Source organism: Babylonia areolata, chromosome 12 (assembly GCF_041734735.1).
Source record: "Babylonia areolata isolate BAREFJ2019XMU chromosome 12, ASM4173473v1, whole genome shotgun sequence".
In the NCBI taxonomy this organism is placed as follows: domain Eukaryota; kingdom Metazoa; phylum Mollusca; class Gastropoda; order Neogastropoda; family Buccinidae; genus Babylonia; species Babylonia areolata.
The window spans coordinates 29,670,370-29,692,869 of NC_134887.1; the positions used below are offsets into that span (position 1 = coordinate 29,670,370).

At 39.4% G+C, this 22,500-nt stretch overlaps 1 protein-coding gene across 1 annotated transcript in view; it reads left to right on the forward strand.

Moving 5' to 3' along the window:
* Positions 1 to 22,500, forward strand: part of LOC143288512 (ubiquitin-protein ligase E3B-like) — a 71,152-nt gene that overhangs the window by 763 nt on the left and 47,889 nt on the right. The window contains exons 2-9 of the mRNA XM_076597091.1: positions 802 to 1,130; positions 10,255 to 10,304; positions 14,286 to 14,356; positions 15,689 to 15,753; positions 16,891 to 16,947; positions 18,987 to 19,091; positions 19,825 to 19,924; positions 22,341 to 22,426. Coding sequence (XP_076453206.1) covers positions 1,014 to 1,130; positions 10,255 to 10,304; positions 14,286 to 14,356; positions 15,689 to 15,753; positions 16,891 to 16,947; positions 18,987 to 19,091; positions 19,825 to 19,924; positions 22,341 to 22,426 — 651 coding nt within the window. The 5' untranslated portion in view covers positions 802 to 1,013. The remainder of the gene's footprint in view (positions 1 to 801; positions 1,131 to 10,254; positions 10,305 to 14,285; positions 14,357 to 15,688; positions 15,754 to 16,890; positions 16,948 to 18,986; positions 19,092 to 19,824; positions 19,925 to 22,340; positions 22,427 to 22,500) is intronic.

Here is a 22,500-nt window from a genome sequence, read left to right on the forward strand (position 1 = left end):
ATTGTCCACATTCTGACAGGCATGAAACACTCCACAGGAGCATCCACAGTGAATCAAAGGAAAACATTTTTCATGCAGATGTTACCCTATTTGTGTGTGTGTGTGTGTGTGTGTGTGTGTGTGTGTGTTCTAGTACACTGAACAAAACACTATTCCCCTTATATGCAAATGTACATGTATTGTAGTTGGTACATATTTCATTTATAAATGATTTCATGTTTTCTTCAAGAAGTATAACAAACCGTCTACATTCTTCTTCTCATGGTTGTGAAACTTGTCTTATTTTTGTTTATTTTAATGATATCACAGATATGTCACAGTATTGGTTACTTTGTGTTAACTTATTATGAATAACTTGATTAGATTCTTGTTTTTTTCATTTGTTTTGTTTTTTGTTTTTGATAAGTCAATGTTCTTAAGATACATTTTCAAAGGTTTATCTAGTTTTATGTTTTAGTTTGCTATGTCAGTCTATATCTATACGCTGAAAGGTGCAAAAGGAATTGAAATCAGTGTTTATCATGAATTAGTGTCTTCAATTTAACGTCTTTCCGCTTTAAGTGATATTAGCTTATTCTCTCTCTCTCTCTCTCTCTCTCTCTCTCTCTCTCTCTCTCTCTCTCTGTGTGTGTGTGTGTGTGTGTGTGTGTACTGAAAGGCTTGAGCATACATGATCATTGATCTATAATGTGTGTGTGTTTGTGTGTGTGTGTGTGTTTTGCATGCTATTATGTCCGTCCAGTATGCAGAAATTTTTTTCAGCAAGGTTCTAATCAATGAGTGTTGTCTGTATTGAATCAGAACATGGCTCCAACTCCAAGTCAAAGGCATGGTAGGGAAACCTCACCACTGATGCTGTTCACAGCCTTCCACTACGTTTCCTGCTGATCAGGTTTTCCTCTGCAAGAAGCCCAGTTTATCCCACCAGTGCACAGGGCTTTGTGCAGCCAGCCAGCAGTGTGTGTGTGTGGGAAGAGACAGGAGGCTGGTGACTGTGTGCAGGAGAGTGCATCATGTTCCAACGTGTGGACCCCAAGAAGGAGAAGGAACAGTTTCTGGAGCAGGCGAAGGCTCTTAGAGAGGAGAGGGCTGAGAGACAGCAGCGGGAAAATGCAGCAGTCACTATTCAGGTGTGTGTTACTGTTAGTCTGATGATGTGTTCTGTCAGTATTAAGGTGTGTTAGTTTGTCACTATGTCAGTGACTTAAGTCTCATGATGTGTTCTGTCAATATTAAGGTGTGTTAGTTTGTCAGTGACTTAGCCTCATGATGTGTTCTGTCAATATTAAGGTGTGTTAGTTGCGTTCAGCGACTTAGTCTGATGATGTGTTCTGTCAATATTGAGGTGTGTTAGTTTGTCAGTGACTTAGCCTCATGATGTGTTCTGTCAATATTATGGTGTGTTGGTTGTGTTTAGCGACTTAAGTCTTATGATGTGTTCTGTCAATATTAAGGTGTGTTAGTTGTGTTCAGTGACTTGAGTCTTATGATGTGTTCTGTCAATACTGAGGTGTGTTACTTGTGTTCAGTGACTTTGTCTGATGATGTATTCTGTCAATATTAAGGTGTGTTAGTTGTGTTCAGTGACTTTGATGATGTGTTCTGTCAATATTAAGGTATGTTAGTTTGTCAGTGACTTAGTCTGATGATGTGTTCTGTCAATATTAAGGTGTGTTAGTTGTGTTCAGTGACTTTGATGATGTGTTCTGTCAATATTAAGGTATGTTAGTTTGTCAGTGACTTAGTCTGATGATGTGTTCTGTCAATATTAAGGTGTGTTAGTTTGTCATTCACTTAGTCTGATGATGTGTTCTGTCAATATTAAAGTGCGTTAGTTTTTCAGTGACATGTCAGATGATGTGTTCTGTCAGTATTAAGGTGTGTTAGTTGTTCAGTGACTTAGTCTGATGATGTGTTCTGTCAATATTAAGGTGTGTTAGTTTGTCAGTGACTTAGCCTCATGATGTGTTCTGTCAATATTATGGTGTGTTGGTTGTGTTTAGCGACTTAAGTCTTATGATGTGTTCTGTCAATATTAAGGTGTGTTAGTTTTTCAGTGATATGTCAGATGATGTGTTGTGTCAGTATTAAGGTGTGTTAGTTGTTCAGTGACTTTGATTTTGTGTTCTGTCAGTATTAAAGTACGTATGTTAGTATGTCAGTGACTTAGTCTGATGATGTGTTCTGTCAAAATTAAGGTGTGTTAGTTGTGTTCAGTGATTTAGTCTGATGATGTGTTCTGTCAGTATTAAGGTGTGTTAGTTTGCCAGTGACCTAGTCTCGTGATGTGTTCTGTCAATATTAAGGTGTGTTACTTGTGTTCAGTGACTTAGTCTGATGATGTGTTCTGTCAATATTAAGGTGCGTTAGTTTGTCAGTGACTTATTCTGATGATGTGTTCTGTCAGTATTAAGGTGTGTTAGTTCGCCAGTGACCTAGTCTCGTGATATGTTCTGTCAATATTAAGGTGTGTTGGTTGTGTTCAGTGACTTTGTCTGATGATGTGTTCTGTCAATATTAAGGTATGTTAGTTTGTCAGTGACTTAGTCTGATGATGTGTTCTGTCAATATTAAGGTGTGTTAGTTTGTCATTCACTTAGTCTGATGATGTGTTCTGTCAATATTAAGGTGCGTTAGTTTTTCAGTGACATGTCAGATGATGTGTTCTGTCAGTATTAAGGTGTGTTAGTTGTTCAGTGACTTAGTCTGATGATGTGTTCTGTCAATATTAAGGTGTGTTAGTTTGTCAGTGACTTAGCCTCATGATGTGTTCTGTCAATATTATGGTGTGTTGGTTGTGTTTAGCGACTTAAGTCTTATGATGTGTTCTGTCAATATTAAGGTGTGTTAGTTTTTCAGTGATATGTCAGATGATGTGTTGTGTCAGTATTAAGGTGTGTTAGTTGTTCAGTGACTTTGATTTTGTGTTCTGTCAGTATTAAAGTATGTTAGTATGTCAGTGACTTAGTCTGATGATGTGTTCTGTCAAAATTAAGGTGTGTTAGTTGTGTTCAGTGATTTAGTCTGATGATGTGTTCTGTCAGTATTAAGGTGTGTTAGTTGTGTTTAGTGACTTAGTCTGATGATGTGTTCTGTCAATATTAAGGTGTGTTAGTTTGTCAGTGACTTAGTCTGATGATGTGTTCTGTCAGTATTAAGGTGTGTTGGTTTGTCAGTGACTTAGTCTGATGATGTGTTCTGTCAGTATTAAGGTGTGTTAGTTCGCCAGTGACCTAGTCTCGTGATATGTTCTGTCAATATTAAGGTGTGTTGGTTGTGTTCAGTGACTTAGTCTCATGATGTGTTCTGTCAATATTAAGGTCCGTTAGTTTTTCAGTGACTTGTCAGATGATGTGTTGTGTCAGTAATTAAGGTGTGTTAGTTCTTCAGTGACTTTGATTTTGTGTTCTGTCAGTATTAAGGTGTGTTAGTTGTGTTCAGTGACTTAGTCTGATGATGTGTTCTGTCAGTATTAAGGTGTGTTAGTTGTGTTCAGTGACTTAGTCTGATGATGTGTTCTGTCAATATTAAGGTGTGTTAGTTTGTCAGTGACTTAGTCTGATGATGTGTTCTGTCAAAATTAAGGTGTGTTAGTTGTGTTCAGTGATTTAGTCTGATGATGTGTTCTGTCAGTATTAAGGTGTGTTAGTTTGCCAGTGACCTAGTCTCGTGATGTGTTCTGTCAATATTAAGGTGTGTTACTTGTGTTCAGTGACTTAGTCTGATGATGTGTTCTGTCAGTATTAAGGTGTGTTGGTTTGTCAGTGACTTAGTCTGATGATGTGTTCTGTCAGTATTAAGGTGTGTTAGTTCGCCAGTGACCTAGTCTCGTGATATGTTCTGTCAATATTAAGGTGTGTTGGTTGTGTTCAGTGACTTAGTCTCATGATGTGTTCTGTCAATATTAAGGTGCGTTAGTTTTTCATTGACTTGTCAGATGATGTGTTGTGTCAGTAATTAAGGTGTGTTAGTTCTTCAGTGACTTTGATTTTGTGTTCTGTCAGTATTAAGGTGTGTTAGTTTGTCAGTGACTTAGCCTCATGATGTGTTCTGTCAATATTATGGTGTGTTGGTTGTGTTTAGCGACTTAAGTCTTATGATGTGTTCTGTCAATATTAAGGTGTGTTAGTTTTTCAGTGATATGTCAGATGATGTGTTGTGTCAGTATTAAGGTGTGTTAGTTGTTCAGTGACTTTGATTTTGTGTTCTGTCAGTATTAAAGTATGTTAGTATGTCAGTGACTTAGTCTGATGATGTGTTCTGTCAAAATTAAGGTGTGTTAGTTGTGTTCAGTGATTTAGTCTGATGATGTGTTCTGTCAGTATTAAGGTGTGTTAGTTTGCCAGTGACCTAGTCTCGTGATGTGTTCTGTCAATATTAAGGTGTGTTACTTGTGTTCAGTGACTTAGTCTGATGATGTGTTCTGTCAATATTAAGGTGCGTTAGTTTGTCAGTGACTTAGTCTGATGATGTGTTCTGTCAGTATTAAGGTGTGTTAGTTCGCCAGTGCCCTAGTCTCGTGATATGTTCTGTCAATATTAAGGTGTGTTGGTTGTGTTCAGTGACTTTGTCTGATGATGTGTTCTGTCAATATTAAGGTATGTTAGTTTGTCAGTGACTTAGTCTGATGATGTGTTCTGTCAATATTAAGGTGTGTTAGTTTGTCATTCACTTAGTCTGATGATGTGTTCTGTCAATATTAAGGTGCGTTAGTTTTTCAGTGACATGTCAGATGATGTGTTCTGTCAGTATTAAGGTGTGTTAGTTGTTCAGTGACTTAGTCTGATGATGTGTTCTGTCAATATTAAGGTGTGTTAGTTTGTCAGTGACTTAGCCTCATGATGTGTTCTGTCAATATTATGGTGTGTTGGTTGTGTTTAGCGACTTAAGTCTTATGATGTGTTCTGTCAATATTAAGGTGTGTTAGTTTTTCAGTGATATGTCAGATGATGTGTTGTGTCAGTATTAAGGTGTGTTAGTTGTTCAGTGACTTTGATTTTGTGTTCTGTCAGTATTAAAGTATGTTAGTATGTCAGTGACTTAGTCTGATGATGTGTTCTGTCAAAATTAAGGTGTGTTAGTTGTGTTCAGTGATTTAGTCTGATGATGTGTTCTGTCAGTATTAAGGTGTGTTAGTTGTGTTTAGTGACTTAGTCTGATGATGTGTTCTGTCAATATTAAGGTGTGTTAGTTTGTCAGTGACTTAGTCTGATGATGTGTTCTGTCAGTATTAAGGTGTGTTGGTTTGTCAGTGACTTAGTCTGATGATGTGTTCTGTCAGTATTAAGGTGTGTTAGTTCGCCAGTGACCTAGTCTCGTGATATGTTCTGTCAATATTAAGGTGTGTTGGTTGTGTTCAGTGACTTAGTCTCATGATGTGTTCTGTCAATATTAAGGTGCGTTAGTTTTTCAGTGACTTGTCAGATGATGTGTTGTGTCAGTAATTAAGGTGTGTTAGTTCTTCAGTGACTTTGATTTTGTGTTCTGTCAGTATTAAGGTGTGTTAGTTGTGTTCAGTGACTTAGTCTGATGATGTGTTCTGTCAGTATTAAGGTGTGTTAGTTGTGTTCAGTGACTTAGTCTGATGATGTGTTCTGTCAATATTAAGGTGTGTTAGTTTGTCAGTGACTTAGTCTGATGATGTGTTCTGTCAAAATTAAGGTGTGTTAGTTGTGTTCAGTGATTTAGTCTGATGATGTGTTCTGTCAGTATTAAGGTGTGTTGGTTTGCCAGTGACCTAGTCTCGTGATGTGTTCTGTCAATATTAAGGTGTGTTACTTGTGTTCAGTGACTTAGTCTGATGATGTGTTCTGTCAGTATTAAGGTGTGTTGGTTTGTCAGTGACTTAGTCTGATGATGTGTTCTGTCAGTATTAAGGTGTGTTAGTTCGCCAGTGACCTAGTCTCGTGATATGTTCTGTCAATATTAAGGTGTGTTGGTTGTGTTCAGTGACTTAGTCTCATGATGTGTTCTGTCAATATTAAGGTGCGTTAGTTTTTCAGTGACTTGTCAGATGATGTGTTGTGTCAGTAATTAAGGTGTGTTAGTTCTTCAGTGACTTTGATTTTGTGTTCTGTCAGTATTAAGGTGTGTTAGTTGTGTTCAGTGACTTAGCCTCATGATGTGTTCTGTCAATATTAAGGTGTGTTAGTTGCGTTCAGCGACTTAGTCTGATGATGTGTTCTGTCAATATTGAGGTGTGTTAGTTTGTCAGTGACTTAGCCTCATGATGTGTTCTGTCAATATTATGGTGTGTTGGTTGTGTTTAGCGACTTAAGTCTTATGATGTGTTCTGTCAATATTAAGGTGTGTTAGTTGTGTTCAGTGACTTGAGTCTTATGATGTGTTCTGTCAATACTGAGGTGTGTTACTTGTGTTCAGTGACTTTGTCTGATGATGTGTTCTGTCAAAATTAAGGTGTGTTAGTTGTGTTCAGTGATTTAGTCTGATGATGTGTTCTGTCAGTATTAAGGTGTGTTAGTTTGCCAGTGACCTAGTCTCGTGATGTGTTCTGTCAATATTAAGGTGTGTTACTTGTGTTCAGTGACTTAGTCTGATGATGTGTTCTGTCAATATTAAGGTGCGTTAGTTTGTCAGTGACTTAGTCTGATGATGTGTTCTGTCAGTATTAAGGTGTGTTAGTTCGCCAGTGACCTAGTCTCGTGATATGTTCTGTCAATATTAAGGTGTGTTGGTTGTGTTCAGTGACTTTGTCTGATGATGTGTTCTGTCAATATTAAGGTATGTTAGTTTGTCAGTGACTTAGTCTGATGATGTGTTCTGTCAATATTAAGGTGTGTTAGTTTGTTATTCACTTAGTCTGATGATGTGTTCTGTCAATATTAAGGTGCGTTAGTTTTTCAGTGACATGTCAGATGATGTGTTCTGTCAGTATTAAGGTGTGTTAGTTGTTCAGTGACTTAGTCTGATGATGTGTTCTGTCAATATTAAGGTGTGTTAGTTTGTCAGTGACTTAGCCTCATGATGTGTTCTGTCAATATTATGGTGTGTTGGTTGTGTTTAGCGACTTAAGTCTTATGATGTGTTCTGTCAATATTAAGGTGTGTTAGTTTTTCAGTGATATGTCAGATGATGTGTTGTGTCAGTATTAAGGTGTGTTAGTTGTTCAGTGACTTTGATTTTGTGTTCTGTCAGTATTAAAGTATGTTAGTATGTCAGTGACTTAGTCTGATGATGTGTTCTGTCAAAATTAAGGTGTGTTAGTTGTGTTCAGTGATTTAGTCTGATGATGTGTTCTGTCAGTATTAAGGTGTGTTAGTTGTGTTTAGTGACTTAGTCTGATGATGTGTTCTGTCAATATTAAGGTGTGTTAGTTTGTCAGTGACTTAGTCTGATGATGTGTTCTGTCAGTATTAAGGTGTGTTGGTTTGTCAGTGACTTAGTCTGATGATGTGTTCTGTCAGTATTAAGGTGTGTTAGTTCGCCAGTGACCTAGTCTCGTGATATGTTCTGTCAATATTAAGGTGTGTTGGTTGTGTTCAGTGACTTAGTCTCATGATGTGTTCTGTCAATATTAAGGTGCGTTAGTTTTTCAGTGACTTGTCAGATGATGTGTTGTGTCAGTAATTAAGGTGTGTTAGTTCTTCAGTGACTTTGATTTTGTGTTCTGTCAGTATTAAGGTGTGTTAGTTGTGTTCAGTGACTTAGTCTGATGATGTGTTCTGTCAGTATTAAGGTGTGTTAGTTGTGTTCAGTGACTTAGTCTGATGATGTGTTCTGTCAATATTAAGGTGTGTTAGTTTGTCAGTGACTTAGTCTGATGATGTGTTCTGTCAAAATTAAGGTGTGTTAGTTGTGTTCAGTGATTTAGTCTGATGATGTGTTCTGTCAGTATTAAGGTGTGTTAGTTTGCCAGTGACCTAGTCTCGTGATGTGTTCTGTCAATATTAAGGTGTGTTACTTGTGTTCAGTGACTTAGTCTGATGATGTGTTCTGTCAATATTAAGGTGCGTTAGTTTGTCAGTGACTTAGTCTGATGATGTGTTCTGTCAGTATTAAGGTGTGTTAGTTCGCCAGTGACCTAGTCTCGTGATATGTTCTGTCAATATTAAGGTGTGTTGGTTGTGTTCAGTGACTTAGTCTCATGATGTGTTCTGTCAATATTAAGGTGCGTTAGTTTTTCAGTGACTTGTCAGATGATGTGTTGTGTCAGTAATTAAGGTGTGTTAGTTCTTCAGTGACTTTGATTTTGTGTTCTGTCAGTATTAAGGTGTGTTAGTTGTGTTCAGTGACTTAGTCTGATGATGTGTTCTGTCAGTATTAAGGTGTGTTAGTTGTTCAGTGACTTTGATTTTGTGTTCTGTCAGTATTAAAGTATGTTAGTATGTCAGTGACTTAGTCTGATGATGTGTTCTGTCAGTATTTAGGTGTGTTAGTTGTGTTCAGTGATTTAGTCTGATGATGTGTTCTGTCAGTATTAAGGTGTGTTAGTTTGCCAGTGACCTAGTCTCGTGATATGTTCTGTCAATATTAAGGTGTGTTGGTTGTGTTCAGTGACTTAGTCTGATGATGTGTTCTGTCAATATTAAGGTGCGTTAGTTTTTCAGTGACTTGTCAGATGATGTGTTGTGTCAGTAATTAAGGTGTGTTAGTTCTTCAGTGACTTTGATTTTGTGTTCTGTCAGTATTAAGGTGTGTTAGTTGTGTTCAGTGACTTAGTCTGATGATGTGTTCTGTCAGTATTAAGGTGTGTTAGTTGTGTTTAGTGACTTAGTCTGATGATGTGTTCTGTCAATATTAAGGTGTGTTAGTTTGTCAGTGACTTAGTCTGATGATGTGTTCTGTCAGTATTAAGGTGTGTTGGTTGTGTTCAGTGACTTAGTCTGATGATGTGTTATGTCAATATTTAGGTGTGTTAGTTGTGTTCAGTGACTTAGTCTGATGATGTGTTCTGTCAGTATTAAGGTGCGTTAGTTTGTCAGTGACTTAGCGTCATGATGTGTTCTGTCAGTATTATGGTGTGTTGGTTGTGTTCAGTGACTGAAGTCTGATGATGTGTTCTGTCAATATTAAGGTGCGTTAGTTTTTCAGTGACATGTCAGATGATGTGTTGTGTCAGTATTAAGGTGTGTTAGTTGTTCACTGTCTTTGATGATGTGTTCTGTCAGTATTAAGGTGTGTTAGTTCTTTGGTGACTTGATCTTATCATGATGTGTTTTCCCCTTTTAAACATTAAAAGTTTTTGGTCTGATTAAATTGACTAACACTTAGTGATATGAGACTGACAGACTAAATTAATGGTCAATTAACATTTTGATTCACCAAGATTGACTGACGAACTGATTTTATTGATAACTTGACAGTGATACTGATATCTACCTATCAATGTATGTATGTATGTATGTATGTATCTATCAAAAGGTAAAGATACTGGGTTACAAATAGTTTAATCTTTATTGAATGTATTGCAACATAAAAGAATAATGTACGTCACTACATGCATGTTTATTTCACAAATGAGTTTGCATAATTAGCAAGCAACAATTGTGTAAGTTGAATAAAAACATTAAAAAGTGACCAAAATGGAGAGAATGCTGCATGTGTGTGTGTGTGTGTGTGTGTGTGTGTGTGTGTGTGCGTGTGTGTGTGTGTGTGCATACATACATACATGTATAAGATGGGGAGTAGAAAATGAGTGAGAAAGGGGTAAAGTAAAGGAAAGAAGAGAGGGAGAGCAAGATAAGGAAGAGAGAAAGAAGGGGGGAAGAGAGAGAGAGAAGGGGAGGTGGAGGGTGGAGGATGTGGGTGGTGGGGCTGGGAGTAGGAGGACATATATTAAAAGAGGAAGCATATAAAGAACTCTGACTGAAAATTACGTCAAGTATGACACAATTACATTTTGCGTCACGTACTACTTTGACGTAGTTACACTAATTACATCGCTGAGGAAGGTCCAAGACCGAAAATTTCTTTCTTGTGCAAAAGGCTTGTTGTTTGTTTTTCTTTTTATTTCTAGTTATATATATATATAATTATGTATATATATATACACACGTGTGTGTGTGTGTGTGTGCGTGTTTCAGTTATTGTTGGATTTGGATGTGAGTATGCATGGATAAGTGTGTGTGTGTGTGTTTGTGAGTGCATGTGTTTGAGAGAGAGAGAGAGAGAGAGAGAGTGAATGATGTACACACATACTTAAAAAAAGAAAGAAAAAAAATTCATTTAAAAGTTCTGAGGTAAACTTTCCTCAAACTTAAGGTTGATTCTTGCTTTTTTTTATCCTGTTCCAAGGCATATGGTCGTGGCTTCCTGGAAAGATCAAGACTGAAGCGCCAGATAAGGTAATACTAATAGTGTGTGTGTGTGTTCATGGGTATGCATGTCTGTGTGTTTTTGTTTGTGTGTGTGTGTGTGTGTGTGTGTGCATGCGTACATACACATGTGTGTGTATATGTGCTCTGTGTGTGTGTGTGTGTGTGTGTGTGTGTGTGTGAAGGCATATGTGAGAGAAAGAGACCGACAGACAGACAGACATACAGACGCACAAAGAGAATCAATCTGTGTGTCTGTGTTAGTCAGTGTGTGTTGTTGATGATGTTTTTACTACTTTTATTTTGTAATTGTTAAGAAATCTTTTTCACAGTTGAATTCTTATGAAAAATTTGTTGATAAGTCTGTTGACTGCTGGATCATGAATTAAAAAAAAGGAACAACATTTTTTTTTTTAATCACGAAAATTCCAATACGGAAATCCTTCTTATACAGAAACACCCCCATCATGCTTTCAGGAAACAATCTCTCAACTCACAAACTTTTTTCCAGGCATAAAATGGTCTGTCTCTCTGTCTCTTGCTGACCTGTGTGAATTCTGTGATCAGATTTTTTTTTTTTTAATTTGTTTTTATTCAGTTCACAAGTACAAGGTGGTAAACAATCGCATACTTTTGTCTTTTTATTTTCTTTTTTTTTTTAAAAGAAGAAAAGCAAACAAATCCAGGCAAATTGTTTTCATCTAGATATGCTGTTGTATCATAAATAAGTCTAATATTATCCCCAATATATCTATGCCTCGTGAAAACTGTCTGATCCTCGTTAATAAGTTGTTGTTGTTTTTTATTATCAACATTTAAAAAAATTCCTTTAACATGTAGACAAATATGCAACAACAAAAACAACAACAAATTCACACCATGTACCATCGTAATAAAATAAAGACATTAAAAATAATGAGTAAAATAGGATAAAGTAGTTTTGGCATAAGTCAATGGATGAGTTATGCTAGAGTCAGCATCGACAGTTTACTCTGAATCAGTCACATCAATCCTTAGATGATATTTGATATTTATCAAAAAAAACCCACAAAAAAACAACACACACACACACACACACACACATATTCGAAAACGTCATCACACCAAAGATCCCATGGGAAGACGTGGTTATAAAGAAGACATTTGAAAATAACACAAGTATTGACTACTGGGGAAGAGAAAACACTGGCTTCTAAAAGTTCCATTGCACATCAAAACTGGATATATCATTTTTTACATACGCATTATGCCATTCAATTTTATACCTCGCATAAAGCTGTTTTAGAAAGGCATGTAGATCTGGTGAGCATTTTTCAATTTTGCATTTATAGACATGGCAAACATTATAATGAAATCAAATATATTATCTGTTTTTAATGCTGTGCAATGCCGAAAAGTACTAATCTGCAACAGATCTAGTTAATGTTATAGGCATTTTCACATTTTTCATTAAACAATTTTTCTAAAGAGGTCCAAAAGGACTTTATATGTTTACAATGCCACAAACAATGTTCTGTGGAGTCTCTTGCATCGTTTTATAAGTTTTGGCAACACAGTCTTCAAGGGATTCCCTGTGCAGGATGATCCAATTTTATGTACAACATTTAGAAGTAATATAGGTCACCACTGCTTTATAAAACGTCTATTTTTGTCTCATTTTGGTATGCATGTTGTTATTCCTTGTTTTTGTACACAAGACATTTCCCCTTTTACAAAACAAACATTTAGTGCCCGAACCATAAACAGCCCTATTTCCCCCCCAAAAGCATTTAAAAAAAAATTTTGCACCAAATCCATTTGTTCCTGGGCTTTTGTTGTTTTTCATATTTCTAAGTGCATGACACGCCTCTTCTAATGTAATCTTGCCTCCTAGTTCATTTGCTTCGTTAATGTTTAGTTTGGGTATATCCTTTACCAAGTCATGTCTCTCACAGTCCTCGACATTTGATTCCTGATATAAAAATTCATAAAATCTTTTAACCTCCTGCAGAAGATGTTCTTGATTGCTTAATACATTACCATTCTTATCAATGAGCTTAGCCATATTCTTACTTATGTAATGTCGCTTCTCTAAATTGCAAAAAAATATTTTGTTACTTTCTCACCCTCATCTATCCATCTGGCCCTTGACCTTGATAATACCCCCTCAGTTCTCTTTTCTCTGATCATTCTTAATTGTTCCTTCTTTAATCTTATTTGCTCCAAATTGTCCTCTTCTGTATGATGATTTGCTTCAAGTATCTGAATATCTTTTTTTCTAATCTCTTCTCTTCTTCATTTGTTTTCTTCTTTTTCATAGCTGCGTAAGATATTGTTTTTGATCTTATCTTCATTAACAAAAAATCTAAAAACAAATCGTCAGAGATAGAGAACAAAGGAACAGTGTCAACAATATCTCTAGCGGGACTTAATGCGTACTCTTCTTTAACTTTTTTAATTTCTTCGTTTAATAACAAAGTATTGAATTTCCAAAATATATTTCGTTTCACTATTTCGCCTAACTGCAACTTAATGAGAGTAAAGGAATGATCTGTTCTATAACCACATTCAATGTCTGCATCTTCAATATAAGTAATAACTGGATCTGAAATAAGAAAGAAATCGAGTCCAGCTTGTTGAAACAGGTTACTTCTTCTCCATGTATACTTTTGACAATCGGGATTCAAATCTTGCCATATGTCATTAAGTTCTAAATCAAGAATTATGTTCTGAAGTAATTCTCTACCTTTAGGATTATTAATGTGCTTGTAGTTACAATAGTCTCTAGCTGGATCAAGAACCAAATTAAAGTCTCTAGCCATTATTACATTGTTAATATTGAAATCCATGACTTTTTGTTTTAAAGACATATAAAACTCTGGGTCATCCTTGTTTGGGCCATACACATTAACTATGAGAAAATCTATACTTCCAGTTTCAATAAGCACTATGATATAATTCCCATTATTTCCTTTTAAGACCTGTTTAACTTTGAACTCAAAATTATTATTGAAAAGAATAGCTACATGTCTAGAATTAGAAACACAACTTGAGAAATAGCCCTGATAGCCCCGTTCTGATATAATGTTCCATTTTTTCCTCAAGGTGGGTATCCTGTAAAAAGTAGACAGAAAAGGCCATGCTTTTCAAATAATGAAAAACATCTCTTCTTTTTTGTGTGTTGTTGAGACCCAGACAGTTAACTGACGCTACTGTAAGTGAATTATTCATTTTGTTCAATTGAGAGGGCTTTTTTTTCTTTCATAAATGAAAACCCATTGAATCCAACATGAAACCTATCACTAGACAACAACCACTCATCCAGATCAATAATATGTCTAATATTGAAAATAGTCTCCACAAGCCGTATGTGAGCATACAGTGCTCTCATAATGATTACGAAACTAACATTATTTATTTTTTCTTTCTTTTTTCTACAAATGCAACAGCATCAAAATGTTTTTTATCAACCAAGTGACACAGTGATATAGACATTCATGTTGAAAATGAATGGAACAGATCGAATAAAGTATGAAACTGGACAGGAGCACAGAAAAAAACAATACATTAAGTGCAGTTTATGTTATGTGCGTTCGTGTGTGTGTGTGTGCGCGTGCACACACGTGTTCGTGCGTGTGTGTGTGTGTGTGTGCGCGCGCACGTGCACGTTCGTGCGTATGCGCATCCCTGCGTACATAGTGTTCAAGAGAAAAACGATGCGACAGCAGCTAGATAAAAACCCGAAAGAAGGGAACTCACAGAGAAAGCACATTCACACCACTCCTTCTGCAACAACATGACTGTTCAAAACACCAGCAATGCATCAGGATCTGAATAGATCTAAAGAAAAAAAAAGGTGGGGGTGGGAGAGGGGAGCATGATCCATTTAACATGACTGAGCGTGTGCTTACAAGTAAAAATGTGAATCTGAACGGCAAAACTTCAGTGGTCCCCCAAAACACGTCCTTCATTCATATATTTCATTATTTGTTTCCTTTTCTTCTTCACTTCATCGATGTGTGATTGTTGCAGAGAGGAGGCAGACCAGCTGTTGCGTATCCCAGAGGGCGATGCAGAACACTATGCACCCACCCTCAGGCCAGGTAACACCGCCAAACTGCACAGCACAATACCTCTTACCTGGTAACACCGCCAAACTGCACAGCACTACAGCTTTTACCTGGTAACACTGCAAAACTACACAGCACTACACCTCTTACCTGGTAACACCGCCAAACTACACAGCACTACACCTCTTACCTGGTAACACCGCCAAACTGCACAGCACTACAGCTTTTACCTGGTAACACTGCAAAACCACACAGCACTACACCTCTTACCTGGTAACACCGCCAAACTACACAGCACTACACCTTTTACAAAGTAACACTGCACTACACCTCTTACCAGGTAACACTGCAAAACTACACAGCACTACACCTCTTACCTGGTAACACTGCAAAACTGTACAGCACTACACATCTTACTTGGTAACACCGCCAAACTGCACAGCACTACACCTCTTACTTGGTAACACCACCAAACTGCACAGCTCTACACCTCTTACCTGGTAACACCGCCAAACTGCACAGCACTACACCTCTTAGCTGGTAACACTGCAAAACTGCACAGCACTACACCTCTTACCTGGTAACACTGCCAAACTGCACAGCACCACACCTCTTAGCTGGTAACACTGCAAAACTGCACAGCACTACACCTCTTACCTGGTAACACCGCCAAACTGTACAGCACTACACCTCTTAGCTGGTAACACTGCAAAACTGCACAGCACTACACCTCTTACCTGGTAACACTGCCAAACTACACAGCACCACACCTCTTACCTGGTAACACTGCAAAACTACACAGCACTACACCTTTTACCAGGTAACACTGCAAAACTACACAGCACCACACCTTTTACCTGGTAACACTGCAAAACTACACATCACTACACCTCTTACCTGGTAACACTGCCAAACTACACAGCACCTCACCTTTTACCTGGTAACACTGCAAAACTACACAGCACTACACCTCTTACCTGGTAACACTGCCAAACTGTACAGCACTACACCTCTTACTTGGTAACACTGCAAAACTACACAGCACTACACCTCTTACCTGGTAACACTGCAAAACAGGACAGCACGACACCTCTTACCTGGTAACACTGCAAAACTACACAGCACTACACCTCTTACCTGGTAACACTGCAGAACTACACAGCACTACACCTCTAGCCTGGTAACACTGCCAAACTACACAGCACTACACCTCTTTCCTGGTAACAATGCAAAACTACACAGCACTACACCTCTTACTTGATAAGACTGCAAAACAGCACAGTACTACACCTCTTACCTGGTACCACCGCCAGTCCCACACAGACATCATGGTGTATATATAGACATGTGGTGTTGGTGTTTCAGCGGTGGAGGTGTACACAGTCACACACAGACTGCTCATTATCATGGATGACCGGGTGGACGGACAGGTCAGTTGTGGGGTCATTGTGGTGGTCAGCTTTCCGTGCTTTGCTTCCTCCTGTCCACTTTGTTATGTGTGTGTGCATTGTATGTGTGTGTGTGTTTGTATGAGTGTGTGTGTGTGTGTGTGTGTGTGTGCATTTTATGTGTGTGTGTGTGTGTGTTTGTTTGTGTGTATGTGTGTGTGTGTATTGTATGTGTGTGTGTTTGTGTGTGATGTGTGTATGTGTTTCTGTGTGTGTGTGTGTGTGCATTGTATGTGTGCATTGTATGTGTGTGTGTGTGTGCTTGTATGAGTGTGTGTGTGTGTGTGTGTGTGCATTGTATGTGTCATTGTGTGTGTGTGTGTCTGTGTGCAGTGTGTGTGTGTGTGTGTGTCTGTGTGCAGTGTGTGTGTGTGTGTGTGTGTGTTGTATGTGAGAGAGAGAGAGAAGGAGGGAGAGAGAGAGAGAGAGAGAGGAGTGTGTGTGAGTCAGTGTATAAGTGTTTTTGACAAATTGGGTTGATCTCTTTCTGAATGTCCTCTGTGTCTGCCCATTTAATGATGCTGTATAATCAGTCAGGTGCTTGCTTGTTGTTTTATTTATTTGTATACTTGTTTATTCAAAACTTATCTGTTTGATTGTTGAAATATTTGTATACCTGAATGTATGCCTTTATTCATTCAGAATCAAGTTTAAGACACCCTTGGCAGTCTTTTGCTTTCCGTTAGATTGAAATTTACACCTAATGACTTGATCATATGTTTCTTAGATTTACCAGACTCTGTGAAATTGATGTATTGAAAAATGTGTATATGGAATACCAAAATGACTTCATGGAGGATGAATCCAAGACTGTATGATACATGTTTATGTGCATACACGCTTTCCTTGTCTTTACATTTTGTCAAGATTTGTGTTGTAATACTCGTACATCATCCATTAGATACACAAGTTCCAGAACACTAAATGAGTGATTTCAAGATTTTCATGGTGATCAGAGAAAGAGGTACCAATATTTCATTTGTTTTTACATCACCTGTTTATCTCTCGATGAGCATTTGAGTGAGCATAAAGAACATTTTCTGTTTTAATTGTTTGAAGCAGATGATAAAGTGTTTTACATTGAATTGAATGTTATTATCTTTTTTTTTTGCCTTTCAGAGATTTGAATACCTGTGTCGCTATATACTGGCCTCCATGGATAATGAAAACTTCAAGGTATGGTCGTTGGCAATGGTAGTGGTGTGTGAAATAGAATAGTGAAAACTTCAGGGTATGGTCGTTGGCAGTGGTAGTGGTGTGTGAAATAGAACAGTGAAAACTTCAAGGTATGGTCGTTGGCAATGGTAGTGGTGTGTGAAATAGAACAGTGAAAACTTAAAGGTATGGTTGTTGGCAGTGGTAGTGGTGAGTGAGGTAAAACGGTGTAAGTTTGTTAAACAAAAATTACAAAGTCAGCCTTAACTTTCAACAGAAATAGAAATATCTATGAGAAATAAGAGAAACAGCCACTTTCAGAAAGGTATAGGGAAGTAAAACCAAACAAACGAACCTCAACAGATCAGTACTGACCTTTCATGGTGAATTTCTGAAGCTCATCATGAATTGCATGTTAACTCCTTCAACCCTGATTCCCATTCTCTGCCTGAGCCCACCTGGCAGGTGGGCGAAGAAACCTGTTTACTTAAACCAGTTCATCAGCTCTTCTTCTTCTTCTTCTGCATTCACTCATATGCACACGAATGGGCTTTTACGTGTATGACCGTTTTTACCCCGCCATGTAAGCAGCCATACTCTGTTTTCGGGGGTGTGCATGCTGGGTATGTTCTTGTTTCCATAACCCACCGAACGCTGACATAGATTTCAGGATCTTTAACGTGCGTATTTGATCTTCTGCTTGCATATACACACGAAGGGGGTTCAGGCACTAGCAGGTCTGCACATATGTTGACCTGGGAGATCGTAAAAATCTCCACCCTTTACCCACCAGGTGCCGTCACCGTGATTCGAACCCGGGACCCTCAGATTGACAGTCCAACGCTTTAACCACTCGGCTATTGTGCCCGTCGTTCATAAGCTCATTATCATGCATTAAACTGCTATGTAAGGGAAGTAACTAAAACTTAACTTACTTCCTTACTGGCACGCAAGATTTCGCTCCAGAAATCAAGCGATTAGTGCGTATTTCTGCATCGATATGGTCAAATGTCAAAGGCTCACTGCATAGTAAGTGCTGGATGAAATTATGTTGGTCTCTTGCAGCGAATTCTACCCAGGTAATGATTGAAATTTTACTTATAATTCATCTGATAATTCTTGGGAAAGATAAGGAGATGAAATTAGTGACCGATCTGACTATAGTGGTGGACATTTGAATCAAGAAGATAGGCCACAGCCTTCAGCATTGACAGAAGCCAACATTTTTATTATTTCTGTTTGTAATTTAAAGTCACAAGTAAAATATTGCATCTCTTGTCTTGAGACTTCAGCAACCTTTGTCAAAATTATATTTGTATTTTTGTATTTGTATTTGTATTCCTTTTTATCACAACAGATTTCTCTGTGTGAAATTCGGGCTGCTCTCCCCACGGAGAGCGCGTCGCTACACTACAGCGCCACCCATTTTTTTGTATTTTTTCCTGCGTGCAGTTTTATTTGTTTTTCCTGTCGAAGTGGATTTTTCTACAGAATTTTGCCAGGAACAACCCTTTTGTTGCCGTGGGTTCTTTTACATGCGCTAAGTGCATGCTGCACATGGGACCTCGGTTTATCGTCTCATCCGAATGACTAGCGTCCAGACCACCACTCAAGGTCTAATGGAGGGGGAGAAAATATTGGCGGCTGAGCCGTGATTCGAACCAGCGCCCTCAGATTCTCTCGCTTCCTAGGCGGACGCGTTACCTCTGGGCCATCACTCCACTGTATTTCAATCATTATTTGAAGTTTGGTAGCTACTGGTTGAGAGGTTGCTATAAATTGGTGCCTGAAGTGAAGCACCCCTCCCCGTTGATGCAGTCAGGCCTAGAAAAAAAAAAACGTGCCAGGCTGGGAGGGTTGCACAGGCAGAAGACCTTAAAGGGTTAAGGCGATTTCCTTCATGGTGACAGTCAGTGTGTGCATGTGTGCAGACCTGTTAACGCCTCACTGGCTTGGAGGGTTGCACAGGCAGAAGACCTTAAAGGGCTGAAAGGGTTAAGGCGATTTCCTTCATGGTGACAGTCAGTGTGTGCTGTGTGTGTGTGTGTGTGTGTGTGCAGACCTGTTACGCCTCACTGGCCATGACCAAAACCCATGTGCTGTCCTGGATCAAACAGATCAAGGACTTGCTGTGGAGATGCTGCAGCAGTCTGAAGACTCTCAAGGTTTTTACGACCTGGTGCTGTCTGTTGTGATTTGTTTCCTTTCCTGTTGTGTTGTGTTGTATTGTATTATGTTGTATTGTGTTGTATTGTGCTGTGTTGTGTTGTGTTATATTGTGTCGTGTTAGGTGCTGTATGTTGTAGATTTTTTTCCTGTTGTGTTGTATTGTGTTATGTTATGCTATGTTATGTTGTGTTGTGCTGTGTTATATTGTGTTGTGTCGTGTTGTACTTTATTGTGTTGTACTGTGTTGTGTTGTACAGTTTTGTGTTGTATTGTACTGTTTTGTGTTGTAATGTACTGTGTTGGTATTGTACTGTGTTGTATTGTACTGTTTTGTGTTGTGTTGTATTGTACTGTGTTGTGTTGTGTTGTGTTGTATTGTACTGTTTTGTAATCTGTTGAGTTGTATTGTTTTGTGCTGTATTGTATTGTATTGTATTAATTTGGACCGTACTCTGACCGGAAGACCATCATGGTGTGTGTGTGTGTGTGTGTGTGTGTGTGTGTTGATTGGTAGATGGATAGATCAATAGACAGACAGACAGACAGACAGATATAGCCAAGTGATGTGTTCACAGCCAGAGAACCACTCTGACCTGAAGACCATCATGGTGTGTGTGTGTGTGTGTGTGTGTGTGTGTGTGTGTGTGTGTGTGTGTGTTGATTGGTAGATGGATAGATCAATAGACAGACAGACAGACAGACAGATATAGCCAAGTGATGTGTTCACAGCCAGAGAACCACTCTGACCTGAAGACCATCATGGTGTACCTCCGAATGCTGGTGACCTTCACCTCCACCAACAACTGGACGGCCCTCAGGATCAAAGCAGGTAGGGGGGGTGAGTGGGGTGTGTGTGTGTGTGTGTTTGGGGGTGCGGCTCCCAGTGTGTGTGTGTGTGTGTGTGTCTTCACCCACTTGTTAACTCTTTCACTGCCAAGTTTTTGTGTGAAAAACACTCCCCAGCGCTTTTAGAAACGATGCTCTTAGTCACAGGCTTCGGTTCATGTCAAAACGACACAATGGACTCGTTCATTTCAAAGTGGGTCAGGGACAAAGGTTGGTCATTGTTCTGTTGGTGAGAAACTGGCTGCAGCTTTCAACCTTTGTTACAATGTGGAAAATGGCAGTGTGACAAAAATGGTCTTATCAACATGACCCCTCAGTGTCGACAAACGTCACATATGGCAGTGCACTGTTTAGTCAAAAAACGTCGCCTATAGCAGAGCACTGTCTCATCAACAAACGTTGCCTGTGGCAGTGCACTGTCTTATCAACAAACGTTGCCTGTGGCAGTGCACTGTCTTATCAACAAACGTTGCCTGTGGCAGTGCACTGTCTTATCAACAAACGTCACCTGTGGCGGTGCACTGTCTGGTCAACAAATGTCGCCTGTGGTGGAGCACTGTCTGGTCAACAAACGTCGCCTGTGGCAGTGCACTGTCTCATCAACAAACATCACCTGTGGTGGAGTACTGTCTCGTCAACAAACGTCGCCTGTGGCGGAGCACTGTCTCTTCAACAAACGTCACCTGTGGTGGAGCACTGTCTCGTCAACAAACGTCGCCTGTGGTGGAGCACTGTCTCGTCAACAAACGTCACCTGTGGTGGAGCACTGTCTCGTCAACAAACGTCGCCTGTGGCGGAGCACTGTCTCATCAACAAACGTCGCCTGTGGCGGTGCACTGTCTGGTCAACAAACGTCGCCTGTGGTGGAGCACTGTCTGGTCAACAGACCTCACCTGTGGTGGAGCACTGTCTGGTCAACAAACGTCACCTGTGGCGGTGTTCTGTCTCATCAACAAACGTCGCCTTTGGTGGTGCACTGTCTCGTCAACAAAGGTCACCTGTGGCAGAGCACTGTCTGGTCAACAAACGTCGCCTGTGGCGGAGCACTGTCTCGTCAACAAACGTCGCCTGTGGTGGAGCACTGTCTGGTCAACAAACGTCGCCTGTGGTGGAGCACTGTCTGGTCAACAAACGTCGCCTGTGGCGGTGCAGGAGTTAGCCCCTTGCCTGCCTTAGGACACAGGACTCAAGAAGTTCCATTCATTATACTGTCACACACCTACAGCGCGTGTATCTTGCATGTCCATTTTTCATCAGCAGTTCAGGGTGGATAGTTGAATAGCTTGCAACATTTTTTTTGTTGGAAAATTTTAATCCTTTGACTGCTGAACGTAGGTGAAGTGAAGTTTCGACAGTTTACCTTGAAACGAAAGAATCTGTGAGAAATGCTCCAAAAACGACATTGCTGAGGAATTCCACTATTTGTTTGTGTGTGTCCTTTTTTTGAAAGCATCAGACAAAAGACACCCTGACCTGTAAGCTCTGTCTTATCTCAGTGAGGTGACAGCCCTTCACTGACATCCTGACCTGTAAGCTCCTGTTTTATCTCAGTGAGGTGACAACCCATCACTGACATTCTGACCTGTAAGCTCTGTTTTATCTCAGTGAGGTGACAGCCCATCACTGACATCCTGACCTGTAAGCTCCTGTTTTATCTCAGTGAGGTGACAGCCCATCACTGACATCCTGACCTGTAAGCTCTGTTTTATCTCAGTGAGGTGACAGCCCATCACTGACATCCTGACCTGTAAGCTCCTGTTTTATCTCAGTGAGGTGACAGCCCTTCACTGACATCCTGACCTGTAAGCTTTGTTTTATCTCAGTTAGGTGACAGCCCTTCACTGACATCCTGACCTGTAAGCTCCTGTTTTATCTCAGTGAGGTGACAGCCCTTCACTGACATCCTGACCTGTAAGCTCTGTTTTATCTCAGTGAGGTGACAGCCCTTCACTGTTGAACATACTCAGCAGCAGCAGTCAAGAGTGTAATATTTATTCTTTTGACCAAATTCATAATTTCCCCATGTTGATTTTTGATGATATCTGAGGTACATGCACATGTTTAACCAGTTGCTGTCTTTTATAACTTTGCTGACCTGTATTGTTTGTTTGTGTGTGTGTGTGTGTGTGTGTGTGTGTGCGTGCGTGTGTGTGTGTGTGTGTGTGTGTGTGTGTGTGCATGCATATGTGTGTGTGTTTGAGTGTGTGTTTTGTGATAATGTGTGTGTGATTGTGTGTGTGTGTGTGCGTGTGTGTATGTGTGCGTGTGTGTGTGTGTGCGTGTGTGTGTGTGTGTGTGTGTGTGTGTGTGCATGCATATGTGTGTGTGTGCATGCATATGTGTGTGTTTTGTGATAATGTGTGTGTGTGTGTGTGTGTGTGTGTGTGTGTGTTGTGCAGGTGAACAGCTTCTGGCAGGCCTTTCCCAGGTTTGTAACAACCTGATGGGCCATCTCAACTCCAAAGGGCTGTATCTGGTTTTGCAGGTCAGCGCTGGACTTTTTTTCTCTTTTCTCTCAGTGTAACTGTTCTTTAATGAATGAAAACATTTTTAGCTGAA